The 24,663-nt window shown below is 41.1% G+C and overlaps 1 protein-coding gene across 7 annotated transcripts in view; it reads right to left on the reverse strand.

Moving 5' to 3' along the window:
• Positions 1-24,663, reverse strand: part of RARB (retinoic acid receptor beta) — a 508,146-nt gene that overhangs the window by 310,599 nt on the left and 172,884 nt on the right. For all 7 annotated transcript variants that reach the window (XM_069958669.1, XM_069958671.1, XM_069958665.1 and 4 more), the window contains one exon: positions 1,142-1,616. In XM_069958669.1, coding sequence (XP_069814770.1) covers positions 1,142-1,316 — 175 coding nt within the window. In that variant the 5' untranslated portion in view covers positions 1,317-1,616. The remainder of the gene's footprint in view (positions 1-1,141; positions 1,617-24,663) is intronic.

Genomic DNA, 24,663 nt, shown 5'->3' on the forward strand with positions numbered 1-24,663 from the left:
GCTTCAATGCATTCTCTATGGAAGCACGTGACTTTTGGTGTTCAATTACAAGACAGAGAAGAGAAGTCACTGCAGAAGCTGAAGTGAGCGCCCGCCAGATTTGAACGGCGCCGCGGGACTGCAACGAAGCTGCGCAGCGGGACACCGATCAGCTGTGGTGAGTATATGTGCCAGTGCCTACCAAAGGGGGGGGGGGGGCAATAATAATTTTTTGTGAACTGCTTCTTTAAGTATGTCTTCTGACTCATTCTTTAAATCGGTGGGGTATGAACACCAAGACCCTGTACATCTTTACATGCTGTGGCGTTTAGAAAAAAAACTGTGGGAAATTTATCATTTGCAGTGTATGTTCCACCAGCCTTATGTATGTTTTTGCATAGTGTGTGTATAATTTGCTAAAAGTTGCATGTAGCCCAATAAATTTGGGCAAATCCAGACAAACTGACACTGTAAAACACACAAACAGGATTAATTAGAGGTTGGGAATATTTACTCAAGAGGTAAAAAGTTGCACATAATATTGCTTTTCTCTACTGATGATTTTTTTAAAGGTTTATAATCTCTGCATGCATCAATTGAAGTTTTATTTTATATAATTAAGAACCACCTGTTTTTTGTTCTCCTCAGCTGGAGACTCCCTCATATACTCACCTATTATAATCGCTTTCCTGCAGTGCCGATCTTGCTGGCACCCTCTTCTCTTCTGAAGACCATGTAAGAAGCCAGTGTCTTCTATGCACCTCTATGAGAGAGTTCTCAAAGAGATGCATCGAAGATACTGATTTATGGTCTTCAAAAGCCCTGGTGAAAAAAGGGGCTTAGAAGGATCAGTGGGATCTAAATAGCATTAGGGCACTGGAATAATGCCGCACTACAGGAAAGTGATCATCACAGGGGACTATACAGGGGAGCATGCAACCCGGGAGCATAATTAAGAAAAAAAAGCGGAATGCTACTTTAACAAACCTTTCTCCAGTTAACCTTAACCAAGGGTCATCCATTTATAATAAGAAGAGCAGATACATTTTTTGATCCAAACTATATATAATACCACCTTTACAGAGCCAATTTATTAATGATCTGCTGCGAAGAATAAGACATATTAGAATCTATATTAATGTATCATTTAATTTCTACTTACTTGCTGGAGATGGAGTACTGCAACTGCTTGTGGGAGGATGACCTTGGTATCCATGAAGTGGCAAAGGCAACCCACCAATGACCGAAGGAAACAGGAAGGGATAGTGGGTGGCTGGATAGTGATTCATATGTCCGTTTACAGCTGGTAGAGGACATGAACGACTGCTGGTTGTCATATTAAAATATCATCTTGTACCATATCTCATCTGTGAATAGAATGTACCATTCCTTCCAGCTGACAAATAGCTAGTTATTTGTCATGTAGAGGAAATACATTAAAAATGTATACAGAGTTTCAGCTTGTCGAGGAATGATTCCGGCAACAATCACACAAAATTTGATCAATGTCTTCGGTGTAAAGTTTCTGCAGATTAAAAAATCCACTAGTTATTTTTTTCTTCCAATTTCCTTTTTGGTTTAGTTGACAATATATTTAGTCAAGGATCCATGTCTGACTGTGATTTTTATATTATTCCCTAAAATAGAGAAGAGAAAAATTATAATAAATGAATAAAAAAAAAAATCAAGAGAGGCATTAAATAAAATTCACTTTGCAAAAAGACATTTTAATAAGTACAAAGCTTCAGAGCCGAAATGACAGTATTGTGTAAAAAACAAAAGCATTTGAAAGCCAAAAACCATTTTCATTAATGCATTTGTAGCAGCGATAAACAAATCATCTAATGTCTTGGGAAATATTTGCTGTCTTGTGCATTCTTGGGGAAAGGAATGGATGCCTTACACATGAAACAATGACCTAGATTTACTAAAATGATGAAAAGAGAGTTAAGAATTGCTAAACCTTGGTCTCTGTAGATACTTCTGAGCCAGTGATTCACACACACACGCACACTTCAGGACAGTTACGCTTGTCAATGTCAAATCGATACACTTCAACAATTTACATACACAAACTAAGGCTCTGTTTACACTTGCATTAAAAATGGATACCTAAAAAAAACCTGCCAACAGATTCACAGAATGGTTCTATCATATCCGTCATTTACTATAAAAAGAAGAGAAGCCATGTGTGAGTAGAGAGAATACAAAACTCAAAGCATGCTAAACATGGTATATTGTATCTAACCAGAATATCAAGACAACAGCCTAGCTGGAAGCACTAAGAAACAACACATGAAAGTGACACGGGTACAGCGACTGACAAAATCACTGCTAGGCAAGTTAAAAAGAAGGCCTTATTCTCATACTCCATAATCCATGGCACCTACAGAGCGTGAAGCTGCACAGTGGACCCACAGATCTCCAATCATCATGTAGCAATATGATGCTGGGAGAGCTGGAAGTGTTTAAATCTTGCAGGACTGTACTGATATAGCTGTGCTGCTGTATCGGTACTGCAAAGATTTAAAGGGAGTCTGTAAGTAGGTTTATTCAGCCTTAAATGAAGGCAGCATAAACTAGTAATAGAAATGCTGAACAGATCGGTGTATTACTTGTATGATTATGTTAAGCCGTTCTCCTAATATGCAGGAAAATAGGATTCTTGTCGCAGCCCTCCCACCAGCTGCTGATTGACATGTGACTGCCTATACACAGCATAGATAGATAACTTCCAATCAGCAGCTGGTGGGCGGAGTTTTCTGCTTCTCATGAATATTGAGGACTACTGCATGGAGAGGACTACTTATGGTTAATGTTATTTAGCAGGAGATCTCTGAATCAGCTGCACAGAACAATGTAAGTGATCCATCATTCTGCTCAGCTTCTCTGTCTCTAGTTTATGCTACCGTGAGAAAGGACAGCATAAACCTGCTGACAGAGTCCCTTTAACCCCCTTAACGACCGCGGGCGTATATTTACTGCCGCGGTCCCGGGTGCCGCATGTAGCCCGGGACTGCGGCTATTAGCAGGCACGGTCCGATCACCGTGCCCGTTAATCAAGTAATCAGATGCAGCTGTCAAGGTTGACAGCTACATCCGATTACTTGCTGCAGCCTATCCCTGGTGTCTATTGGCGGAGATCGTGTCGCGATCTCCGTGTCTTTTACCTGCCGGGGTCTCCGCCAAAATGGCGCTGATCCCGGCTCGGCACTCGGATACTTTCGGCTGCAGAAGCCGAAAGCAAACAAGTGCCAATCTTATTGATCTATGCTGTATTACTATATACATCAAAGATCAATGAGAGTTCAGTGTGCTTATACTAAAAGTCCCCCCGGGGGGCTTCTAGTATAAGTATAAATCTAGTATAAAGTGTAAAAAAAAAATAAAAAAAAGTGTCATTATTAATAAAAAGCCCCCTCCCCTAATAAAAGTCAGAATCACCCCCCTTTTCCCATGTAATAAATAAAAGTAAACAAATAAACATGTTTGCTATTGCCGCGTGAGTAATCGCCCATACTATTAATTTATCATATTCCTGATCTTGCACGGTAAATGGCATAAGCGCAAAAAAATCCCAAAGTGCAAAATTGCGCATTTTTGGTCGCATCAAATGCAGAAAAATTGTAATAAAAAGCGATCAAAACAACCAAAACAATGGTTTGAATTTTTTACAAGCCATCACATAATATAAAAGTTATACATGTTACATATCATTTTAATCGTAACAACTTGAGGAACATATATAACAAGTCAGTTTTACCCCAGGGCGAATGGTGTAAAAAAATACCCCCCAAATAAACACAATGCGTTTTTTTTTTTCAATTTCACCATACTTTTATTTTTTTTCTGGTTTTGTAGTGTATTTTAAGAAAAAATTCAGCCTGTCATTGCAAAGTACAATTAGCGGCACAAAAAATAAGGGCTCATGTGGGTTTCTAAGTGGAAAAATGCAAGTGCTATGGCCTTTTAAGCACAAGGAGGAAAAAACGAAAACGCAAAAATCTAAATTGGCCCGGTCCTTAAGAGGTTAAACGCTTTTGGATTCGTATTGATACAGGACACTGGGAGGTCCTGCAAGTTCACTGCATGGCTTCACACCCCATAAGGCTCATGGACTACGAAGCGTGGGAATAAGGCCTTAGGCTTTGTAGAAAGGTTTTACGTGGTTATATTAATGTCTTTTAAATGCAAGAACATTGTAAATTTCATCACTACTTTTGTTATTATAATGTGGAACTTCATTTAAGAAGACTTTTAGCCAGCTCTACAGAAATTGTGGCTTGTAATCACTAAGAACACTTAAAGTACACGACCAAAAGAATGTCAGGGCTTATTGCTGATGAAAATGCGTCCAGGCATTATGCAGAGCTTAGAAAGAAGAAGGATTTTCCCTAATAACCTATACTATCATTGATCCTCTCAGTCCTCTCGTTGTATAAGGTACATTAGAACAATAAGCTTATGAATGAGGTTACATTGGGTTGTTTTGACACATATTTAGTATTTTATTTTTTAAAGTGGGTTATTTAGTTGTAGACAGTATATTGCCTCAGGCACTGCTTCTGCGGCTCTGCTTGAAAACCAGAGGAAAGAGCCTTGGGATCTACTGCTGTCCACAATAAAGGAATGAGTATTTCCATTTTATATTATTTACTACAGCTTTCCTATAAGGGAACACTAGTCCTACAAGTACAGAACTATACATCTTCCATCTAAATATATACAGTATTGTATATAACTCAATCCATATGACTTTTATTTGTGCGAGTCTTACATAAGCGTTTGCATTTACACCCTTTTATGAGGCAAAGTTCACACCCATGTCACATGTACATTTAGTCAACCAAATAGTAAAACCCTTATCTCTCAGAAACAGAGTGGCGTCACAAACAAAATTAAAATAGTGTTGGAGTCATGGCAAGAGAGGATTTAAAATTACAGTGGTACCTTGGTTTAAGAGTAACTTGGATTAAGAGCGTTTTGATATAAGAGCTCACAGTTTTTCAAAATTATGACGTGGTTTAAGAGCATTGCTTTGGTTTAAGAGTTCCCTGTACTGTGGGAGCGCGCATGGAGGAGGGGCATGGTCTGCATAGCGGGGTCTACAGCTCTGTACTCAGACCCAGAAGGTCTTCCTCACCTTCCAAATCATAGCAGATCCACTTCAGGCTGGGGCTTGCATCAGGGGACAGGACTGTGGAGGTAATCTCTCCATAGCTGTAACCCCTCTCTCCCCGGACAGATAGTGCTGTTATACTGTGCCCACACATCTGCCCTGTTCATTCCTCCATGCTCCCTGCAGTCTCTGTCAGCCCTTGTGTTTCCCATCCTCTCCATTACTGTACAGTAACCTATAATATCACATATTCTGCTGTTTCTGAATGTTTGTTTCATTAATTTTACATGTTATTCAAAATAATAAATCATTATTTTTGGAGTGTGGAACCAATTATCTGCATTTCTGTGATTTCTTATAGGAAAATTTGCTTTGGTTTAAGGCTATGTGCACACTGAGCAATTCTCGAGGAATTGAAGCAGAAAGTATTCAGGCAGAATTCAAGCTGAATTTAAGCCCCCCATTGACTTCTATAGGAATCCTCTAGCAGATCTACAGCAGAAAATTCTGCTCGGAAATTCTGCAGTGTGAACAACAGAGCAGAAAACCTATTGAACACAATGGGACTTTGCTCTGTACATATTTTACAGGAGGAATTTCAAGCTGAATTCCTCGCCTTTTCCTCAGTGTGCACATAGCCTAAGAGTGGATTTGGATTACAAGCACGGTCCCGGAACGAATTATGCTCGTAATCCAAGGCACCACTGTATATGAAAATGTTTGGGGCTTTTTTCAGGGTGACCACAGGTACGGTTTCAAGTGAAGTTTCTATTGCACTTATAGGGAACCAGTCACCTCCCGTGCCGGGGTGAATGCCGCCCGACCCCCCGCTAGAGACCCTTATACGTAGCCCTTCTCTCCAAGTCCCACGCCTGAAGCCAAGTCCCTGTCGGAAGCCGTGCGAGCGCTCCCGAGAAGAGTCTGAGACCCATAGAGAATGAATGGCTCCATTCATGACTCTATGGACGTCGGACCCATCTCAGGAGCGTGTGCGCCGGGCTTCCGACGGGGATTTCTCCGCCCCGGGACAGGCTCCAGGCGCGGGGCTTGGAGAGAAGGGATAAGTATAAGGGTCTCTAGGGGGGGGTCGGGCAGCCTTCACCCCGGCACGGGGGGTGACAGGTTTCCTTTAAATTGCCTCTTTTTATAAGTTATAGATTAAGATCTTTTAACCCCTTAGCGACCCATGACGTATCTGATACGTCATGGTGCTGTGCGGGGCGTTCAGAGAGGGGTCCCGCCGGGACCCCGCTCTGAACGGCGCTGATCCAGGCTGACATGTGCAGCTGGGCAGCTGGGCAGTGCTGGGCAACAGGACCCGCGCCGGCTAATTAAGCCTCTAAGTGCAGCTGTCAAACCTGACAGCTGCACTTAGAGGATTTCCTCTGTGCATCCCTGGTGTCTAGTGGGATGGAACTCCCCCCGCGATGCGATCGCGGGGGGGAGATCCGTTCTTCTGCCCGTGCCGGGCCTCAGCGTCGGAATTTGACCGCGCAAATAATTTTTTCCCGGTTTCGCAGCATATGTTATGGAAAAATAATGCCTGTCATTGCAACGTACAATTGGTTTCACAAAAAATAAGTGCTCATATACGTCTCTAGGTGAAAAAATGCAAGCGCTATGGACTTATAAACATAAAATGGAAAAAGCAAAAGTGCAAAAACGGAAATTGGCTTTGACCTTAAGGGGTTAAAGATGATTTTTTGCTAGCTTGACTTTTCTTTTTTCTACACCCTCTCTAGGCTGCTCAGCCCCCCCATTGTTCCTGTTGGCAGCTCTATTTACTCCCTGCTGTTGTGCGACATTCGAGAGATCCACAAGAGCAATCTTTAATGGGTAACATTCTGTGTGCTGAAAAGTCTAAAGCTGACATCGTTACTACATGCGGCGGCAGTGAGCGGCTAAGTGCAGAGGAGGTTGCGGGGAGTCTGCCCGAGAGATCACTAGATCGTCCGGGCAGCCCATAGAGGATAGCGGTAGTCTGCTGCTGCCGCTCCTAATCCACTGAGCAAGGGCAGCAGATTGCTGTTATCACAGTCGGCTGATCGTTGCCTTCTATTACACGGGACAATTATCGGTCGTAATGGCAGATATCGGCCGAATACAATCATTCCTATGGCTTTAGATTCTCGCAGCAATAAATTACAGAGAATGTAGCCCCTGCCCAATATAGCCCCTGCCCCCTGCCCAATCAGTGGCTGCGGTGAGACAGCGCATTGATTAGCTGAGGGTTGCCAGGGAGCTGGGAGCCAGAGAAGCAGGCAGAAGCTTGGACAGGTCGTCCTGATGGGATAAGTGGGCAGGGGCTACATTCTCGCAGCAGAATAAAAATCCGCTGTGAGAATGTAGAGCCATAGGGAATGACAATACAGAGTATTGATTATGAATTAAGGGACAGCGATCAGCATTACTGATCTCCTGGGAGATGCAGTCCGAGCATGGTGTCGAACATCTTATCTAGCATAGATATACTGGCGTCTCTGCATGCTGCACAACTCTGCATCTAGGTTTTTAGGACTTGGAAATAAATAGAAATGAGCGAACCTGGAGCATGCTCGAGTCGATCCGAACCCAATCGTTCGGTATTTGATTAGCGGTGGCTGTTGAACTTGGATAAAGCCCTAAGGCTATGAGGAAATCATGGATATAGTCATTGGCTGTATCCATGTTTTCCAGACAACCTTAGAGCTTTATCCAAGTTCAGCAGCCCCCGCTAATCAAATACCGAACGATTGGGTTCGGATCGACTCGAACCCGGTTCGCTCATGTAAAGCTGCCATGAAGGAAGATTATTTGCAAAGTTGCATTCTTTGCTAAAATATAAAAATTATTCTGCATATTTATCACTTATGACTCAATACAGAAATATACATAATAACATTTTTTTATCCATCTACACAAAGCACTTGCCAATACACAATAAATATTCCTAATAGTACAAGAGATAGCACATGGATATTAAAGAAAAAAAACTTGGCATAGGATAACTACAGTCTACAGTAAGTATTACAGCAAAAAGAATATTATATTGATATTAAAAAGATAAAATAATTATTGGCATCAGAAAAGTGATGAAGATCTTTGTGATTCTGATGCTGCTATCCAACATACTCTGGCTATTCGATTAGAGGTATAGTAAAAAAGCAATGCTTTCCAATCTCAACAACTGTTTTTAGAAGCAAACAATGTAGCATGAGACAGATGCACAAGACATCAATTTTTGAAAAGCCTTGGGATAAAATTAAATTGTCTCAAAATCATGGCAAGTCTGAAGAGGAGAGTAAAAATCAATGATAGCTGATCTGAAACATGGCCCTCCAAACTAAAGAAATATAATACCTACGCAAGCAATGCCTCCTTACAAGGTGAAAACTATTAACACCCAAATACACACCAATCACTTTTAATATAAAAAGTACTCATATAATGTGCAGCCAAACCAGCTCTGATCCATAAGGTATAGACTCCACAAGATCTCCATAGATGTGCTGTGGTATTTTGCACCAAGATGCTATGTTCACACGTTTTTTCAGCTCTGTTTAAAATGACGTCCATCATTTTGAGTCTAAAATAACGGCGTCACTTAGCAGTCTGGCCTCCCCTTAGAGCAATGACTGGTGTTGGTACATTATTTTAGTTTGGGTTACAGATTGCACTTTGGGTGCGGCTTAATTGAAAAGTCCATTGAATTTAATAGTAAAAACGAAGAAAGAACGATGATAAAAGAAAAACTGTGAGTGAACAACCAATAAAAAACGTCCGCTGTTTGCAAAAGACGTCCGAAAATAATGATCATGTTCATTATTTTGCCGGCCGCAGTAAAAATGTTCGATATTTAATATATTGTGTGCATTGGATGTCCGTCTTCCCATTGATTTCAATGCATTGCCATTGCAGTCAGTTAAATCGCGGCAAAAACTGAAGTTTTTTTTAAATAGCGAAAGCAGACACCTTTTCTCTATTTTTGACATTGTGTGAATATAGCCAGAAAATAGTGCTAGATCCTTTACATCCCGTAACATGTAAGTTGGGGCCTCCAAGAAATTGATTTGTTTTTAGGGTGCCTTCACACACACCAGATCCGCTGCGGATTCGCAGCAGGATAGACATCCTGCTGTGTGTATGTAAGTTAACTCTGGAGCATACATCACCCCTCCTCCCTGCTTCGGCTTGTTTCAGGGGGTTTTGATAGGACGTCCTGCTCAGCCAATCAGTGGCTGTGGCGGGGCAGCGCACTGATTAGCTCAGCGGGACGACCAGACGCCGGGAACCCCCGAAGCAAGCCGGAGCAGAGAGGAGGTGACGTATGCTCCGGTCGCCGTGGTTTAATTTACATACACAGAGCGGGACGTCAATCCCGCTGCGAGTATGTATTCTCATAGGGATACACGGACACATGAAATCCGCTGTGGATCCAGTATGAGTGAAGGCACCCTTAAGCACATCCCACAGATGATTGATCCAACTGAGATCGAAGGAATTTAGTGGTCAAATAACACTTTGAACTCTGTGTCATGTTCCGCAAACCATTCCTCTAGCAACTGAAAGTTGACCCTTGACATAGTTGCTTAGATCCTTACACTTGGCCATTCTTAATTTGCCTAATTTGAACACATCAACTATAAGGACTAATTGTTCACTCAATGCTGAATACATCCTACCCCTAGAAAGATGGCATAAGTATGAGATTACTAATTCTACTCTTTACACCCATGATTTAATTTTAATGTCTGCACAACCACTTCACATCGATCGAAAGGCTGCAGAGAGAGTTAGACGCAACAGTGGTGCCGGGCCCTTGCACAGAGGCTCTGGCATCCGTCGGGAACAGAGCTCAGAGACAGCAAGTGCTACGGCGCATTGTACGCTGCCCCAGCCGTGATAAGGAAGTAGTAATATCTAAAAAGTTCTTATATAAATTAAGCTAAAAAAAAATTGGGAATACAGTACATCAATAATTGCCACTATAAAGAATCTTTAGTAAAATTTTAAGTCCTTAAAAATTGATTAGAAGAAAGAGCAAAATGGCAAAGTATATGACAGCAGGATGCCTTGAAAAGTTAAAAATGCATGTAGACATAAAAGTATAGTAAAAAAAAATAATACTAAGCTGAGAGAACAGTGGGGGTTGCTGAATCATTGTATTTAGTTGAATAATTTAATAGCTATGTCTTGAAACAATGTCCTTTTTAAAAGAAGCAAGAAAACTATGGCATCCTTTAAATTGCTAACTAAGCAGGTATGGTGAGCCATTCAGCTGTGCATTCATAACACAGAGGAGCAAAGAGATGACTACAAGACTTGTCGCTATTAACTTTTATGTGGAAGACATAAATGTCTTGGCTAGGTTCACATGTATACCGGGCCTTCGTCATAGTAGCGACTGAGGCCTCTGATGCAGATGTGAACCTAGTTTAAACCATATTTCACTTGCATTCAAGGCAGACCCATTGTTTTATGTGATTTCTACCTGCACTTCTTAAAGGGTTTTCATTGGCCAAAATGCACTAATTAGCTATCCACAGGATAGTGACTGATAAGTGTGTGTGTCATTAAAGGGGTTGTCCAGCGAAAATCTTTTCTTTCAAATCAAATGGTGCCAGAAAGTTATATAGATTTGTTATTTACTTCTATTAAAAAAAATCTCAAGCCTTCCCACACTTATCAGCTGCTGTATGTCATGCAGGAAATGTCTTCTTTTCAGTCTGACACAGTGCTCTCTGCTGACATCTCTGGCCGAGACAGGAACTGTCCAGAGCAGGAGAGGCTTTTCTATGGGGATTTTCTCCTTCTCTCGGCAGTTCCTGTCTCGGCCAGAGATGTCAGCGGAGAGCACTGTGTCAGACTGAAAAGAAAACAACATTTCCTGCATGACATACAGCAGCTGATAAGTATGGGAAGACTTGAGATTTTTTAATAGAAGTAAATTAAAAATCTATATAACTTTCTGACACCAGTTGATTCGAGAAAAAACAATTTTTGCTGGACAACCCCTTTAATCTATTTTGTCTGGAAAAAAAAAACTATAATTTCAGGTAACTTTTCGGCATAATCATTCATTTTTGACTATTATATAACTTGTTTAGCACATTTTCTCATGTCTAATTTTTAGTTGTCTTGGGTGGTGTCTTAATTTTATGATGGCTCCCATACACGGCATACAGACAGAAGAGGGGGTAAAGATCTTCTGCCTTAGTACACCCTAAGGCTATGCTCACACACAGTAAAATAAAAGCTAAATACAGCCATCATTTTCAGTGCAAATATAACAATATGTGAACAAACTATTGTACACTGTGCACTATTGTACAATTCTGTCCCTTTTCCCATTGACTTCATTATTATACTGAAAAAAACTGCCATATTCTGCTTTTATTTTATGTTGTGTGAACATAGCCTGAGAAGCAGCAGCAATGAGGACATAATAGCAAGCCCAGATTATGATGCCATAAGATTGTCACCTCCTCCCCCCCCCCCCCCTATAATGGAACTGAACTATATGTACAAGTTGCTGTACCATGGCCCTCTCAGATTGCTAACTGCTGGGGGTTGGAGCCCAGTCATTCAAACATAGAAAAGTTACGCCATCCTAAAGATCAGTGGCAATCAGTGTTTAGGACTTCTCTAACATAACATTCTGACTTCTTGCATCCACTGCTAGAGCTGGCTTAGAAACATATTACCACTATCAGTGTATAAATAATTTATAATAAGTCCCTCTATGGTAGATGCAGACAAACAGAACATTATTATATAACTCTGTGACTATGATGAATACGTGGATCTCTGTATCAGAAAAACAAATCCCTAACTACTAGGAATATATATAGAACAGAATCGGAACAGATTGTTAACCTTTAGATTTCAAAAGACAAAATGGTATTCAAGAATCAACATTCAAGTTCTCAAGGACTGAACCTATTAGTGGCCTCTAATGAAACAGCAATGTAAAGTAAGGATGTTTCCATTAAGGTTGCCAAGTGACAAGGACTTCTATCTATGAAGGCAAAGAACCTGTGTACACTTGGAAACCCCCCCATGTACAAACTAAACATGTCTATAAAATATAAAGGGGGAGCCTTGGATGGTATGCACCGAAAAAAATAAAAAAAATATAGAATAATGTAGAAGATTACTGTCCATGTAGAATGATAACTGTCCATATATGCTTAGTGTCCTGTAAAGGGGCTGTCCCTACAAATAACATTATGGATGACCCACTGTATGCGCATATAGTGGTATACATACAGCCAATTTATTTCTCTTATGAAAAGCACTTTAAACTATTAAGTGTGAATAAAGCTTAAAGTGACTCTGCACCCACCCCAAACCGCTTGTGCCTTCAGATAGCTGCTTTTAATCCAAGATCTGTACTGGGGTCCGTTCAGCAGGTGATGCAGTTATTGTCCTATATAACAACTTTTAAACTTGCAGCCCTGTGCCAAACTGGTGTGGCCTAGAGTGACTATGCATTAGGCTTGCACAACCTCTCTGTCCCTCGTCCCCGCCCTCTTCATCATTAGGAATGCCCCAGGCAGATTGTCTCCTATTCATCAGCTGTGAGAACACGGCACATGGGCTGGATCACTAAGGCGCCTGTGCAGTTTTCACTGCAGAGGAATAGGATGAAGAGGGTGGGAAGGAGGGATGAAGGGGTGGTGCAAAGTTAGGGCACAGATACTCTAGGCCACAGCAGTTTGGCAAAGGGCTGCAAGTTCAAAAGTGTTTTTTTTAGGACAATAACTGCATCATCTGCCGAACGACCCCCGGGACAGATCTTGGATTAAAAGTAGCTCTCTGAAGGTACAAGTGGTTTGGGGGGGGGGGGGGGGCAGATTGTGGGTACAGAGTCGCTTTAAACTAAAAATTACTTAGGCACCTTTAGCTTTCAGTGTCGAATTTATATATTTTTTGGATCACACTTGCAAGCATTTAAAGGGTTTACAACTCTTCAATACTTCTGGACTAGGAATAATAAACACTATATAATAACCAGAATACTGTAGTTGAATATCATCTCCATAGGGATAAATAAGTTATCTGCAGCTGTGATCCTTCAACCTTTACCCAACTAAGACACTGATTAGTACTTTTATTCATAAATGTACAGTATACTTCTCTGTTCTGTATGAGACTCATTATTAGGAAGTGCTGATGAATTTGCAATCACACAGGATAAAATGAGCCGAGTAACTAAACATCCCACCATGTGAGAGATAGTCTTTTCATTCTGCTGACTGGTGGAAGTAGCAGACATGCCACTTCCCATAGACCCATACACACGAAAAGGTCATCAACATATATTTTCTGAAAAATCCCCTAAACATGAACTGCACAACAGATCAGTCATACCCGTGGACACTACACCTTAAGAAAGTATTATTCGCATTATCCTGTAATATTATACCTTTTGAACGTAATAGAAATATAATCTAAAATGGCTGTCGCTCCTGACAGATAAACAAGTAAGCAATATTTCAGCAATAGATTATTTTTTAACTATTTTAAGCAGTGTCACATAATATTAACATTCCCATCCATCAGTGAGGTTACACCGAAATAAACTTCAATATAAATAAGCTGAAAGTCTGACACATGTTAAACCTAACCCTCGCGCTTAAATCACGATAGACACATGAGCAGCCACCCATTCATTCACAGTAACAGCAACAGACAGAATCATCCTTTCCAAGCTCACTCTTAAAATTAGTACCGAGACTATGACATGCTTAGAAGTCCAGGTGTACAAGTGATTCTCATAACAACACATGAAAATAAGTTATTTAAATGTATTTTCTATAAATATTCTTCTGCTTTGTAGACTAGCAAAATGAGGCAATATTTGTCACGACTAGCGGGCATACCTAAAAAAAAAAAAAAGTCAGGGCTAGGTGGTATAGATGGAGCCATTTGGCTTAAAATGTGACTGTCCTTCTAACTTTCAAAATCAACAGTAGATGTGATATAAAGCAAGTTTAAAATTTACATTCATTATTATTTTATTTTTTGTTATCATGGAAAACACGGCACTTTCTGTTTTCTGATTTTTTTTTTTCTCAAAAAACAGGAAAGTGTCAGCAAACAGGAAGACCTGTGTATCCCAGGCCATCTAAGCGCTCACAGAGAGAAGGCAGTCATGTGACTGATGGACACATTGAGCTGTGACTCTCTGTACTGGCCAGAATTCCTGTGTTTAGTCAGTTTTTTTTTTTTTTTTTTTTTCAATCAGCAAAAGTCAGAAAATCTGCCTTCAGGAGACTGAACCTGGATTTCTGGTAAGTTCAGCTTTGTTTTACAGCATGATAAAAAATAAATAAATGAATAAATAATGAATGTAAATTGCAAACTTGCTTTATTTCACATCTACTGTTAGTTTAGATTTTGAAAGGTATAATGATAGTGACCCTTTAAATATTTGGGGATTTAGTGATGAAAATAATGGGTGTTGGCATGGACTTGTACATTTTCTACATAGCACTGGCTACAGGAGCCAAGTGAGAGAGTTCCTGCAGGAACAACTCCTCAGAGGAACTAAGAAACAGCCATGAGCAGGAGAGACCAAAAGCCATTGTAACAGCAGCATACAGGGATCAGGGCAGGTAAGTATGCCTTTTTTTATTTTTTTATATTAATTATTATTTTTTATTATTATTGGTGAACTAAAAATTGTCAATACAAAGTTACGGCTAGAGATGAGCGAATCACTCGGAAATTCATTTTGCAAAGTTTGCCAATATTCACACAAATTTGCAATTATTCGCACAAATTCACGAACATTAGCAAATTGCATACAAACTAATTTCATTAAAAATAATAGCGTGTGAACTTGTTCGTATGGAAATGCTGCTAACGGTTCTTGTTTGCCGATACGAACAATTTGTTTGATGATCGGAATTGTAATAACAATCATTTTCAAATATGCGAATGTTTCTCTTGTGATGTACGCAACTGCGTAATATTTGAAACTGCCTAATGTTAGCAACCGGGTAATGTTCGCAACTGCTTAAGTATAACCTAACATGCGCTTTCGCTATTGCAGACGCCATGTTTATCGAATTTACAAAGCAAATTCGTCAGATTCGCTTCGCTCATATCTAGTTACGACTCTTAAAAAGCAAGGAGTGAAAAACAAAAATCTAAAAATAAAAGTTGGCTGCATCCACAAAGCCTAAAAAAGGCTGTATCACTAAGCTTTATATGTGCTCAATTTTATCTTGATATAAGGTCCTGAAATGTATCCTTCTACATATCTTTTAAGATTTCATAAGCTTTCAGATGTGAAGATGATAACTTGTGAGTAGAGATGAACCTGAACCATCGACATTTGAAACCCACTGTCTTCCCATTCCATGGTAAAAGTGGAGACAGCCTAGGCTGTATCCATGTCTTTCCAGGCTGTCTCCACTTTCCCACAGAACAGGCAGACAGCAGGATTCAAATGCCAATGGTTCAGGTTCGTATGAACCCAAACCTCGGCCAAGCTTGCTCATTCCTTGATGAGACTTGTGTGTGCTATGAAAGTTCTGGTTAGCCCATCTCTATTCAGACAGAGCCTTAGGTCTAGATTTTTGGTCATTACTAGAGATGAGCGAACCGGGTTCGGGTTTGAGTCGATCCGAACACGAACGATCGGCATTTGATTAGCGGGGGCTGCTGAACTTGGATAAAGCTCTAAGGTTGTCTGGAAAACATGGATACAGCCAATGACTATATCCATGATTTCCACATAGCCTTAGGGCTTTATCCAACTTCAGCAGCCACCGCTAATCAAATGCCGAAAGTTCGGGTTCGGATGAACTCGAGCATGATCGATGTTCGCTCATCTCTAGTCATTACACAATATGTATCCTTACAAATTAGCAAGTTCAGATTATGCAGCATGATTGGGTAACTCTTAACTTATGCAAAATCATGCACATATTGTGAATAAAGCCTTACATCAATAATTAGGAATATGACACAAAAGTGCGTCTCGTTGTCTTTACCATCAAAATATATTATTAAAGGAAGTAATCAATCTTAGTCTATGTCCTCAAACAGTTCATATAAGGCAAAACAGCTGAAACAGAGAGAGAAAAACAGGAAAGACATTCACATTATCTTATTAGCGGCTAATGGATATCCGAGAGAAACATATATTTAACTCCTAATACACAGCCCTAAAATGATCAGTCACAATTATAACAGGCGACCTGGTCTGTTAATCAAATGATAAAAACTATTGTGCAAGTAAATTCTCTAGTGCCAGTAAGGCTGCTGCATTTTCCATTACCATTTATTGGGACAGACTTCTATTTTTTTTTTTTTTAACTTTTTCGGTTTAAAAAGGGATATTATGGAGTGCCCCTTCCGTGCCTGGAACTGCCGAGAGCAGTAGCAAATCTCCATAGCAAACTTCTGCTGCTCTGGGGAAATTCCTGACATGGACAGAGGTGGTAGCAGAGAGCTGGAAAGAGTACACAACTTCCTGCAGGATATACAGCAACCGATAAGTACTGGAAGGTCTGAGGATTTTTTTTTTAATCAGTAATTTACAGATCTGTGTAACTTTCTAATTCCAGGTGATTTTTTTTCCCTCTGGAGTTCTTGAGTAGCTCTTTAAAGTAAAAGTTAATATAATATTACAGAGGGTTTGGGGGAAGCTAGAGGCTTGGGCAAAGAAATGGCAAATGGAGCTTAATGTGGATAAATGTAAAGATATATACTTAGGCCATAGAAACAAAATGTACAATAATGTGCTACAATAGTAAACTGAGCTATACTGATCAGTGCCAGGCAGTGGCTATCGAGGCTAATAAACTCATGGGATGCAACGAATGAGGCATAAGATGCTCATGACTAATTAAGTATAAGAAAACTGGGGTGTGAAGACTTACAGGCCATGCATAATCTAGTATGAAAGAAATATTTAGGGGTGCGTTCACACCTAACGGATCCGCAGCGGATTATGCCCCGCCGCCAGAGCGTGTACACCACTAGCTCCCTGCTCCGGCTTGCTTCGAGGCTCCCGGCGTCTTCACTTCCCGCTCAGCCAATCAGTACGCTGCGGCAGGGCAGCGCACTGATTGGCCGAGCGGGATGTGCCAGGAACCTCCGAAGAAAGCCGGAGCAGGTTAAGTATACGCTCCAGCGTTACGTGTGAACACACCCTAAAAGTGGTTCTCCTCTAGATTAGGTGGCTCCAGAGAGCAGGCTCTGGTAGCCACCTAGCAGCAGCTACAAGAATGCGGTTGTGGTGCGTTAACAGGTAGAGATTTTTGGTTGTCATTGGTGAGAACAAAGCCAGGAATGGATTTAAAAAGAGGGGAAACCTCAAGACTTTCTGTTATGACCTGTTCTCTGTTTCTAGTCTGTTCCTGGCTTTGGCTTCAATAATTTCAATGGAAAATCTGTCTTAGTCTTTAGGCATACCAGTAGCAGAGAGTCAATGTTGCCTTAGTTTCTCAGGGCCTTCTTCTGTGCATACAGTCCAATCTAGTATAAGGGTATAAACCCACACACCATATATGCAGCAGATATGCAACAAATACGCAGCAGATTTGTTGGTACAGATTTGATGCTGTGTTCAGTTATTTAAATCTAATCTGCTGCGATTTTGCTGCGAGTTTGCTGCGTATCGCAGCAGTAAATACGCTACATATACGGTGTGTGGGTTTATACCCTAAGGGATACTTGGTTTTGATCACCGATGTAAACATGGCAAACAACTAAATGAGACATAATACACTTGGTTATCCCTGACCTCATGTTTTACATGAACAGAAGTGCTGCCGACAATAATGTAAAGTGGTTTGTAGGGACAATCACGCAAAGGATCATTCTACAAACCATTCACAATTCTTGCCACATGAAAATGAAAGTAAAAAAAAATACCAATTCACCCGCAATATCATCACTTGTCTGTAGTTACAGGCAGTGAATCTGCACATGTAAAAAGAACCTACAGTTTGGATTCTGAGAATATGCAGTAGAATACAATGATATCCCTCATGTTTAGGTACTTGCTGTGAATGAGACAACAAGACAGCTAGAGTCCACACAGCAGTCACAGTCTCTTTTACTCTCTCTCTTTTACTGTATATCCTTCCCTAGTATGAGGCATTTCTGGGTCAGTGCCTGCAGCAGTATAGGAGAATTTCTCTTCCGGCTGATGCACATTGTGAGGTGTATGCACGGCGGCCCCAATACTCTCCCATACAGAGCCGCACAGCTTCTGTGACTTCTACCTCATGAAACAAAGCTGCACCCCCAGTGCAAACACAACATGTTCTGTAATGGGGTTTGTATGGACAACTGTGTGAATGATCACTCTAACAAATCGCTCCCAATCACTGCAACCAGAAAGTATACAAGAGTCAATCTGCCATACTGACATTTGGTGTGTAATTATAGGTGGTAAATCTGCCCGTGTAACAGGTCTTGGTGTCTGGAACTTGAGAGGACAGAATAGCAAATTGAACAATCAGTATCTTTTAATACTAGTTCTGAATGACACCAGGATGTCCACACAGCAGCTATAGACTCTTGAATTCTAAGTTTCACAGATTCACACTTTAGTCCACCACGTCTCTTCTATATCTCTCCCGAGCATGATGCATTTCTGGGTCAGTGCAAAGAGCAGTACCGCAAAATTCCTATTATGTCTCATGGCCGAACCCAGTGCACAGAGTGCTAAGACTAACTTCAGCCTCTGTGCCTTATATACGGAGATATTTTTTACTAGAAACACTACAGGAATATACTGCCGTTCATAAGGCATTCAGTGGAGCATGCCACTGCACGAAAACTAGTTGCAGGCCTAATACAGCTTAACAAAACTAAGCTATAATATAGCCATGTGCATGACACTTTCAGTCCTTCTAGACCAGTCATGTCAAACTCTGGCCTGCAGTGCCATTACTTTTGGCCCGCCAGGCAATTCGCAGATTAAATTGCATCTGGCCTGCCGACATTGCATTAGATTATAATATGGGTGGTCCGGACAGCTGCTCGGAACGCCCATATTATAATCTTGTAGGCTAAAGGCAGTTTTTAGCCTGTGATCTAGGCGTATGTGAGCGGTGCCCCAACGCCAGTAGAGCATTGACGTCATTGCACACGTCCTGCATTAGGTGCCTCCCGCGGCCTCTGGGGCCAGAGAAAAGGATGAGTCCAAGCAAAATGGGACAACCTGTCACCCCTGGTCGGCCTCCCAAACCCAGCCTACCCTTGGATACGGCCCCCCCCATACTTACATGAGAAGATAAGTGGGTGGCCATATCTCCGCAGCAGGACCGGCAGGATGGGGTAAGTATGGGGGGCTGTATCCAGGGGTAAGGTGTGTTCGGGGAGGGTCGGCTACTATGTGGGACACTTGGGGGGCTGGATTCTATTTGGGCACTATTGGCTGGCTAACATGTGGGGCAATTTTGATTGGGTTGACTATTACATGGGGCAATATTAGGGGGATTGGCTATTACATGGGTTGGGGTTAAATCATGTCATAGCAATTTATCTTATAATTTATCATAGTCCACAGTGCTGGGAGACGCACACCACTGACAGTGCCAGGAATACCGCATGCTAATCTGACAGTGCCAGGAGCGCTCTTCAATAAATATCAAGGTTGACCAGCGACTTTGTCCAATTTTTTAATTTTGCCCCACTGTGTATTTGAGTTTAACACCCCTGTTCTAGACAGACCAACTGCTGCTACAGGATATGATTGCTAATCTTCATCAGGGCATGATGAACAAGCATATGGCCCCATTACGCAGGGTATTATCAGCCTACATAACTGAACTCAGTATAACTCAAAGTGACTGCACCACCAGGCCCAGGCTGAAGCACTGGAGGCGGGCCGACCCACCCTTAGTGGGAGGAAACCCCCTCCCCTCTATGATAAGGTTCCATTGATTTTAATGGAGTCACGTCATGGAGGGGCTGGGGTTACTTCCCACTGGGGGTCGGTCAGCCAGCCTCCAGTGCTTCAGCCTGAGCCTGGTGGTAGTCACTTTAAAGAGGATGTACCATCAGTAGGCGGCCGGGGGAGAAGCACTGGAGGTGGGCCGGCCTGGCCCCAGTGGGAGGATACCCCTGATTCGGCTCCATTGATTCTAATGGAGCGTCATGGAGGGGCATGTGTTTCCTCCCACTGGGGCAGGCCGGCCCGCCTCCAGTGCTTTAACCCCAGCCCATTAACCATGAATAGAACGGTGCTGTACGCGGGAATCGGGCCACGGTTCTAAAAAAGGACCGCGGCATCGGCTTCCCTGTGCTAATGCCATTCGATTCACGTACCTGATGGTAGATGTAGATGTGATATAAAGAAAGTTTGCAATTTACATTCATTATTCATGGAGACTCTTTTTTTTTCTCAAAGAGTCAGAAAACAGGAAGTCCGGTGTTTCCCAGGCCATCTTAGTGGTCCCAGAGATAAGGCAGTCATATGGTTAATGGACACATTGAGCCGGGAATCTCTGTACTGGCCGGAATTCCTGTGTTTAGTCTGTTTTTTTTTTTTCAACCAGCACAAGTCAGAAAATCTGCCATCAGGAGATTGGCCCTGGATTTCTGGTAAGTTCAGCTTTGTTTTACAAGATGATAACAACAAAAAAAAAAAAATGAATGTATATTGCAAACTTGCTTTATATCATAACTACTGTTGATTTAGATTTTGAAATTTAAAACGACAGGTACACTTTAAGACTCAAAGAGACAGGATTTCTTAAGACTTAAATATCAAATTATCAAGGTAGCATTAGCAGGTATGTCAAAATCCTATTAAGAAGAGGCCCAAAATGCATCAATACAGTTCTTCCAGGAATATAAGGGTCTTTTTTTTTGTTCTATCTATTATAATAGTACATAACATTTTATATCAGACTAGGGCTACACAGTGAATTTGATCTCTTGACACAAATATTGTGTAGTGTCACACTGCAATGCGACAGCCGCAAAAATGCATCCTTTCATATGTTATAGCTTTATTGTAGGTCCTGCTGCACAAAACAACCACTCTTATGTAATGATTATTCTTTAAAGTGACTCTGTACCCACAATCTGGGGGGGGGGGGGGCAAAAACCACTTGTACCTTCGGATAGCTGCTTTTAATCTAAGATCTGTCCTGGGGTCCGTTTGGCAGGTGATGCAGTTATTGTCCTAAAAACAACTTTTAAACTTGCAGCCCTGTGTCAAACGCCCAGGGCTTACAGTATCTGTGCCCTAACTTTGCACCACCCCTTCGTCCCTCCTTCCCACCCTCCTCATAATTAGGAATGCCCTTAAAACATTTTCTCCTGTCTGAACATTACAAAAGGTGCCTTAACAATCCAGCCCATGTGCTGAGCTGACACAGGTGGGGAATAGGAGACAATATGCCTGGAGCATTTCTAATGATGAGGAGGGTGGGGAGGAGGGACAGAGAGGTTGTGCCAGGCTAATGCACACACACTCTAGGCCATGAGGCTGCCAGTTTAAAAGCAGGTTTTTTTAGGACAATAACTGCATCACCTGCTAAACGGACCCCAGGACAAATCTTGGATTAGCAGCTATCTGAAGGTACAAGCGTTTTTTTGTTTTTTTTTGGGGGGGGGGGGGGGGCAGATTGTGGGTACAGTCGATTTAATTGTTTTATACGCTAATAAAAATAGATCTTAGGAAACAAGACTTATCCTTAAAGGGGAAGTTCACCTAATTTTAATATTTCTGATGACAGAAGGTGCCAGAGATTTGTAATTTACTTCTATTAAAAAGTCGTCCAGTACTTATCAGCTGCTGTATGTCCTGTGGGAAAATTGGTGAACTCTCTCTTTAATCAATTTTTGATCACAGATAACAAGTCACACATCACTGTGATTCCATTCCCATTGAATGCAACTGAAACTTGGCTACTTTGTTAGCAGCACAACTGTAATAAATTCAGGCGACAAGAAGTCATACCAAAGGTTTGCTGCACCACTTGGATGAGACTTGCTGTTGAACGACCAGGGTCATCATGTAGCCCCATCTTAAAAGTTATGCCTGCACTAAAGCAAAACGCAGCCTGAACTTAGTATACAGGCTTATTCACTCAGACAAATAATAGAGCTGCTACTCTATGGTGTAGAATGTAAGAGAAGAAATTGTCGTATGCTCCATTGGACATTCTAAAATAATTACTTCTAGCACTGTATTACACAAGATGCTCACGCACTGGGTTCTGTTGTGTGAATGAGCCCTTAGTACTGTACTTATGCAGCTTATCCCAGTATACACACTATCTGATATAGAAGAGTGCAGTTCATATATTAAGTTCATTCTGAAAATGACAAGGGAGAGAGAAGAAAGATTGGATCCAGATAACAAGCGCTAATAGCCGGCAGCCTCATTTGTACCCATAAGCCCCTTTTCCTTTGCGTTAATAGTGCAGCAGTTATCAGCCAAATCATTTTAATTGCAGAAGTCAGTGTTCCTTGTAGCGGCATAACATTGATGTAGAATTTTCTCTATCACTGTTGTGATAAGCCAGAGAGGACGCTTATCACTGCTATGCTGCTCATTTTGTAGATTACACTCTTCTAGATTGACGTTTAACAGAGTACAATGTTTTACTTCATCTTTATTGGGCCAATCACTGCATACGACTCTATTAAATTATGCTAACTATCTCCCTTCTCTGTTCATTGTTCTTAGATTTTTTTTTAATTACATAAAGCAATGGTCTTTCACTGCAGTTCTACAGAAATTCTGATTTCCCTATCTAATCGGAGATAAGGGTTGATTGTCTTTCAGGAGATTAGTTGTAGCAATTTAATCTGATTTGTATATCATGAGTAGTAGTGTCCAAAACTACACTTTATACTAAATGCTAGTACTAAGGACTAAATAGAATTGCCTCAGATGTGCCTAACGTGTGCACTGTATGTGCTACTTGCTATAGTTTTATAAAAAAAATATGATACATTTCAACAGAGAAATACAAATCTATAGGATTATACACTTAGCTGGATATTAATTCTTTTCTACCATATTTTATAGCGCTTTGGCTGTATTTTCGAAGTGATTTTAAAAAATTGTGGTAAAAATAATGTGTTTATTGATAATTTGTGCAACTGCAGTAAAGTACTGTATTTTCCAGCGTATAAGGCGACGGGGCGTATAAGACGACCCTTAACTTAAGAAGATTGTCAGGGGTTCGTCTTATATGCCGGGAAATGTTAAACCCTGCTACGGTCAAGTAGGGGTTAACTGTAGCTAAATTAACCCCTTCGCGTCAGTAATCTGTATATATACGTTCCTATTGCACATACCCCGTGCAGTAGGAATGTATATATACGTTCCCTGTACTGACGGGGTTATTGTTGCGAGCGTGAGTGCTGCAGAGTGGGCGATCCCGCTCACATCAGTCTCAGGGGCCGCAGGTAATGAGAGTCAGCTGCGATCCTGCAGCTGACTCTCATTAACCCCTTAAACGCCGCGATCTACAGCGAACGCGGCGTTTAAGGTGCTCAGTCACTGTCACGGCTGGGGGGGTCCTGATCGCATGTGCCGACAGGCAGGGGTAAACACCTTACCTCCGTCCTGTCGGATCGGCGATCAATGTGGAAAACATGACATGACATGACAGGCATAGACCTTACTATAAGTTTGCTAATTTCTATTTTTTTTTTTACATTACATTGTATAATGAGTGAATATATGTGAATCTGAACTAAAAGTTTCTTTTTTCAGGTAATACTATATGAATGTGTTCCCACTTTGGGTTGAATACAAGCGGCAGAAACCATGTTAAAGCCACAAGCTGATAAACTTTTTTTACTGAATGTATCAGACAATATTAGCAAAAAATCCCCCCGCCCCCTCCCCCAAGCTTGTTTTAGGACTGATCACATAAAATGGAAAGGGATTGCACAAGCAGACTATTCCCCTATCACTTTTATTATGCCTAAATCTCAAATGTACAGATTGTAATTCTATGAGTGTGTACAAAGACAACAGGCTGAGGTATTCTAACTGATGAGACCAAATAACATATTGGATTGTTCTGGCTTTAGGGTAAACGTTTTTGTTGAATAATTGATCATATTGTGAACCCTGAATGTTCCTACAACTTAACACAAATTTACATTTTTCAAGGACACATAGAAATCCTAGATACCTGCAGTTATATAAATCCTTACAATTATCCTCTTTCTGCTTTGGAATATAATAAGAAATAAAAATCTGCAAAGAGAATGTATGTTAAAATAGACCATGCAATCATCAAGTAATGCTTACCTGGCCAAAACTAAGGAAGATATGCAAATGTCTGGGCATCAATAACGTGGCCATGTGTTGTGATTTTTTAGGCATCAATATACTGCAGTGTGTAAATATTCCCCAACTGATTTTAAATACATTGACTTGCTAAGGTGCAAAACACTGTACAGCAGATCTGCAGCCGATACGCAGCATAAAATCCATAGCATGCAAATCTGCAGTACATATGTATGTATACGTATGTGTGAAAGTACCCTCAGGCGGCAAACTCACAGCCCTCCAGCTGTTGCAAAACTACAATTTCCATGCAAAGCTAAAGCTGTCCAGGTATGATGTCCAAGTGACT

The sequence above is a fragment of the Dendropsophus ebraccatus genome, chromosome 2 (genome assembly GCF_027789765.1).
Source record: "Dendropsophus ebraccatus isolate aDenEbr1 chromosome 2, aDenEbr1.pat, whole genome shotgun sequence".
In the NCBI taxonomy this organism is placed as follows: Eukaryota; Metazoa; Chordata; class Amphibia; order Anura; family Hylidae; genus Dendropsophus; species Dendropsophus ebraccatus.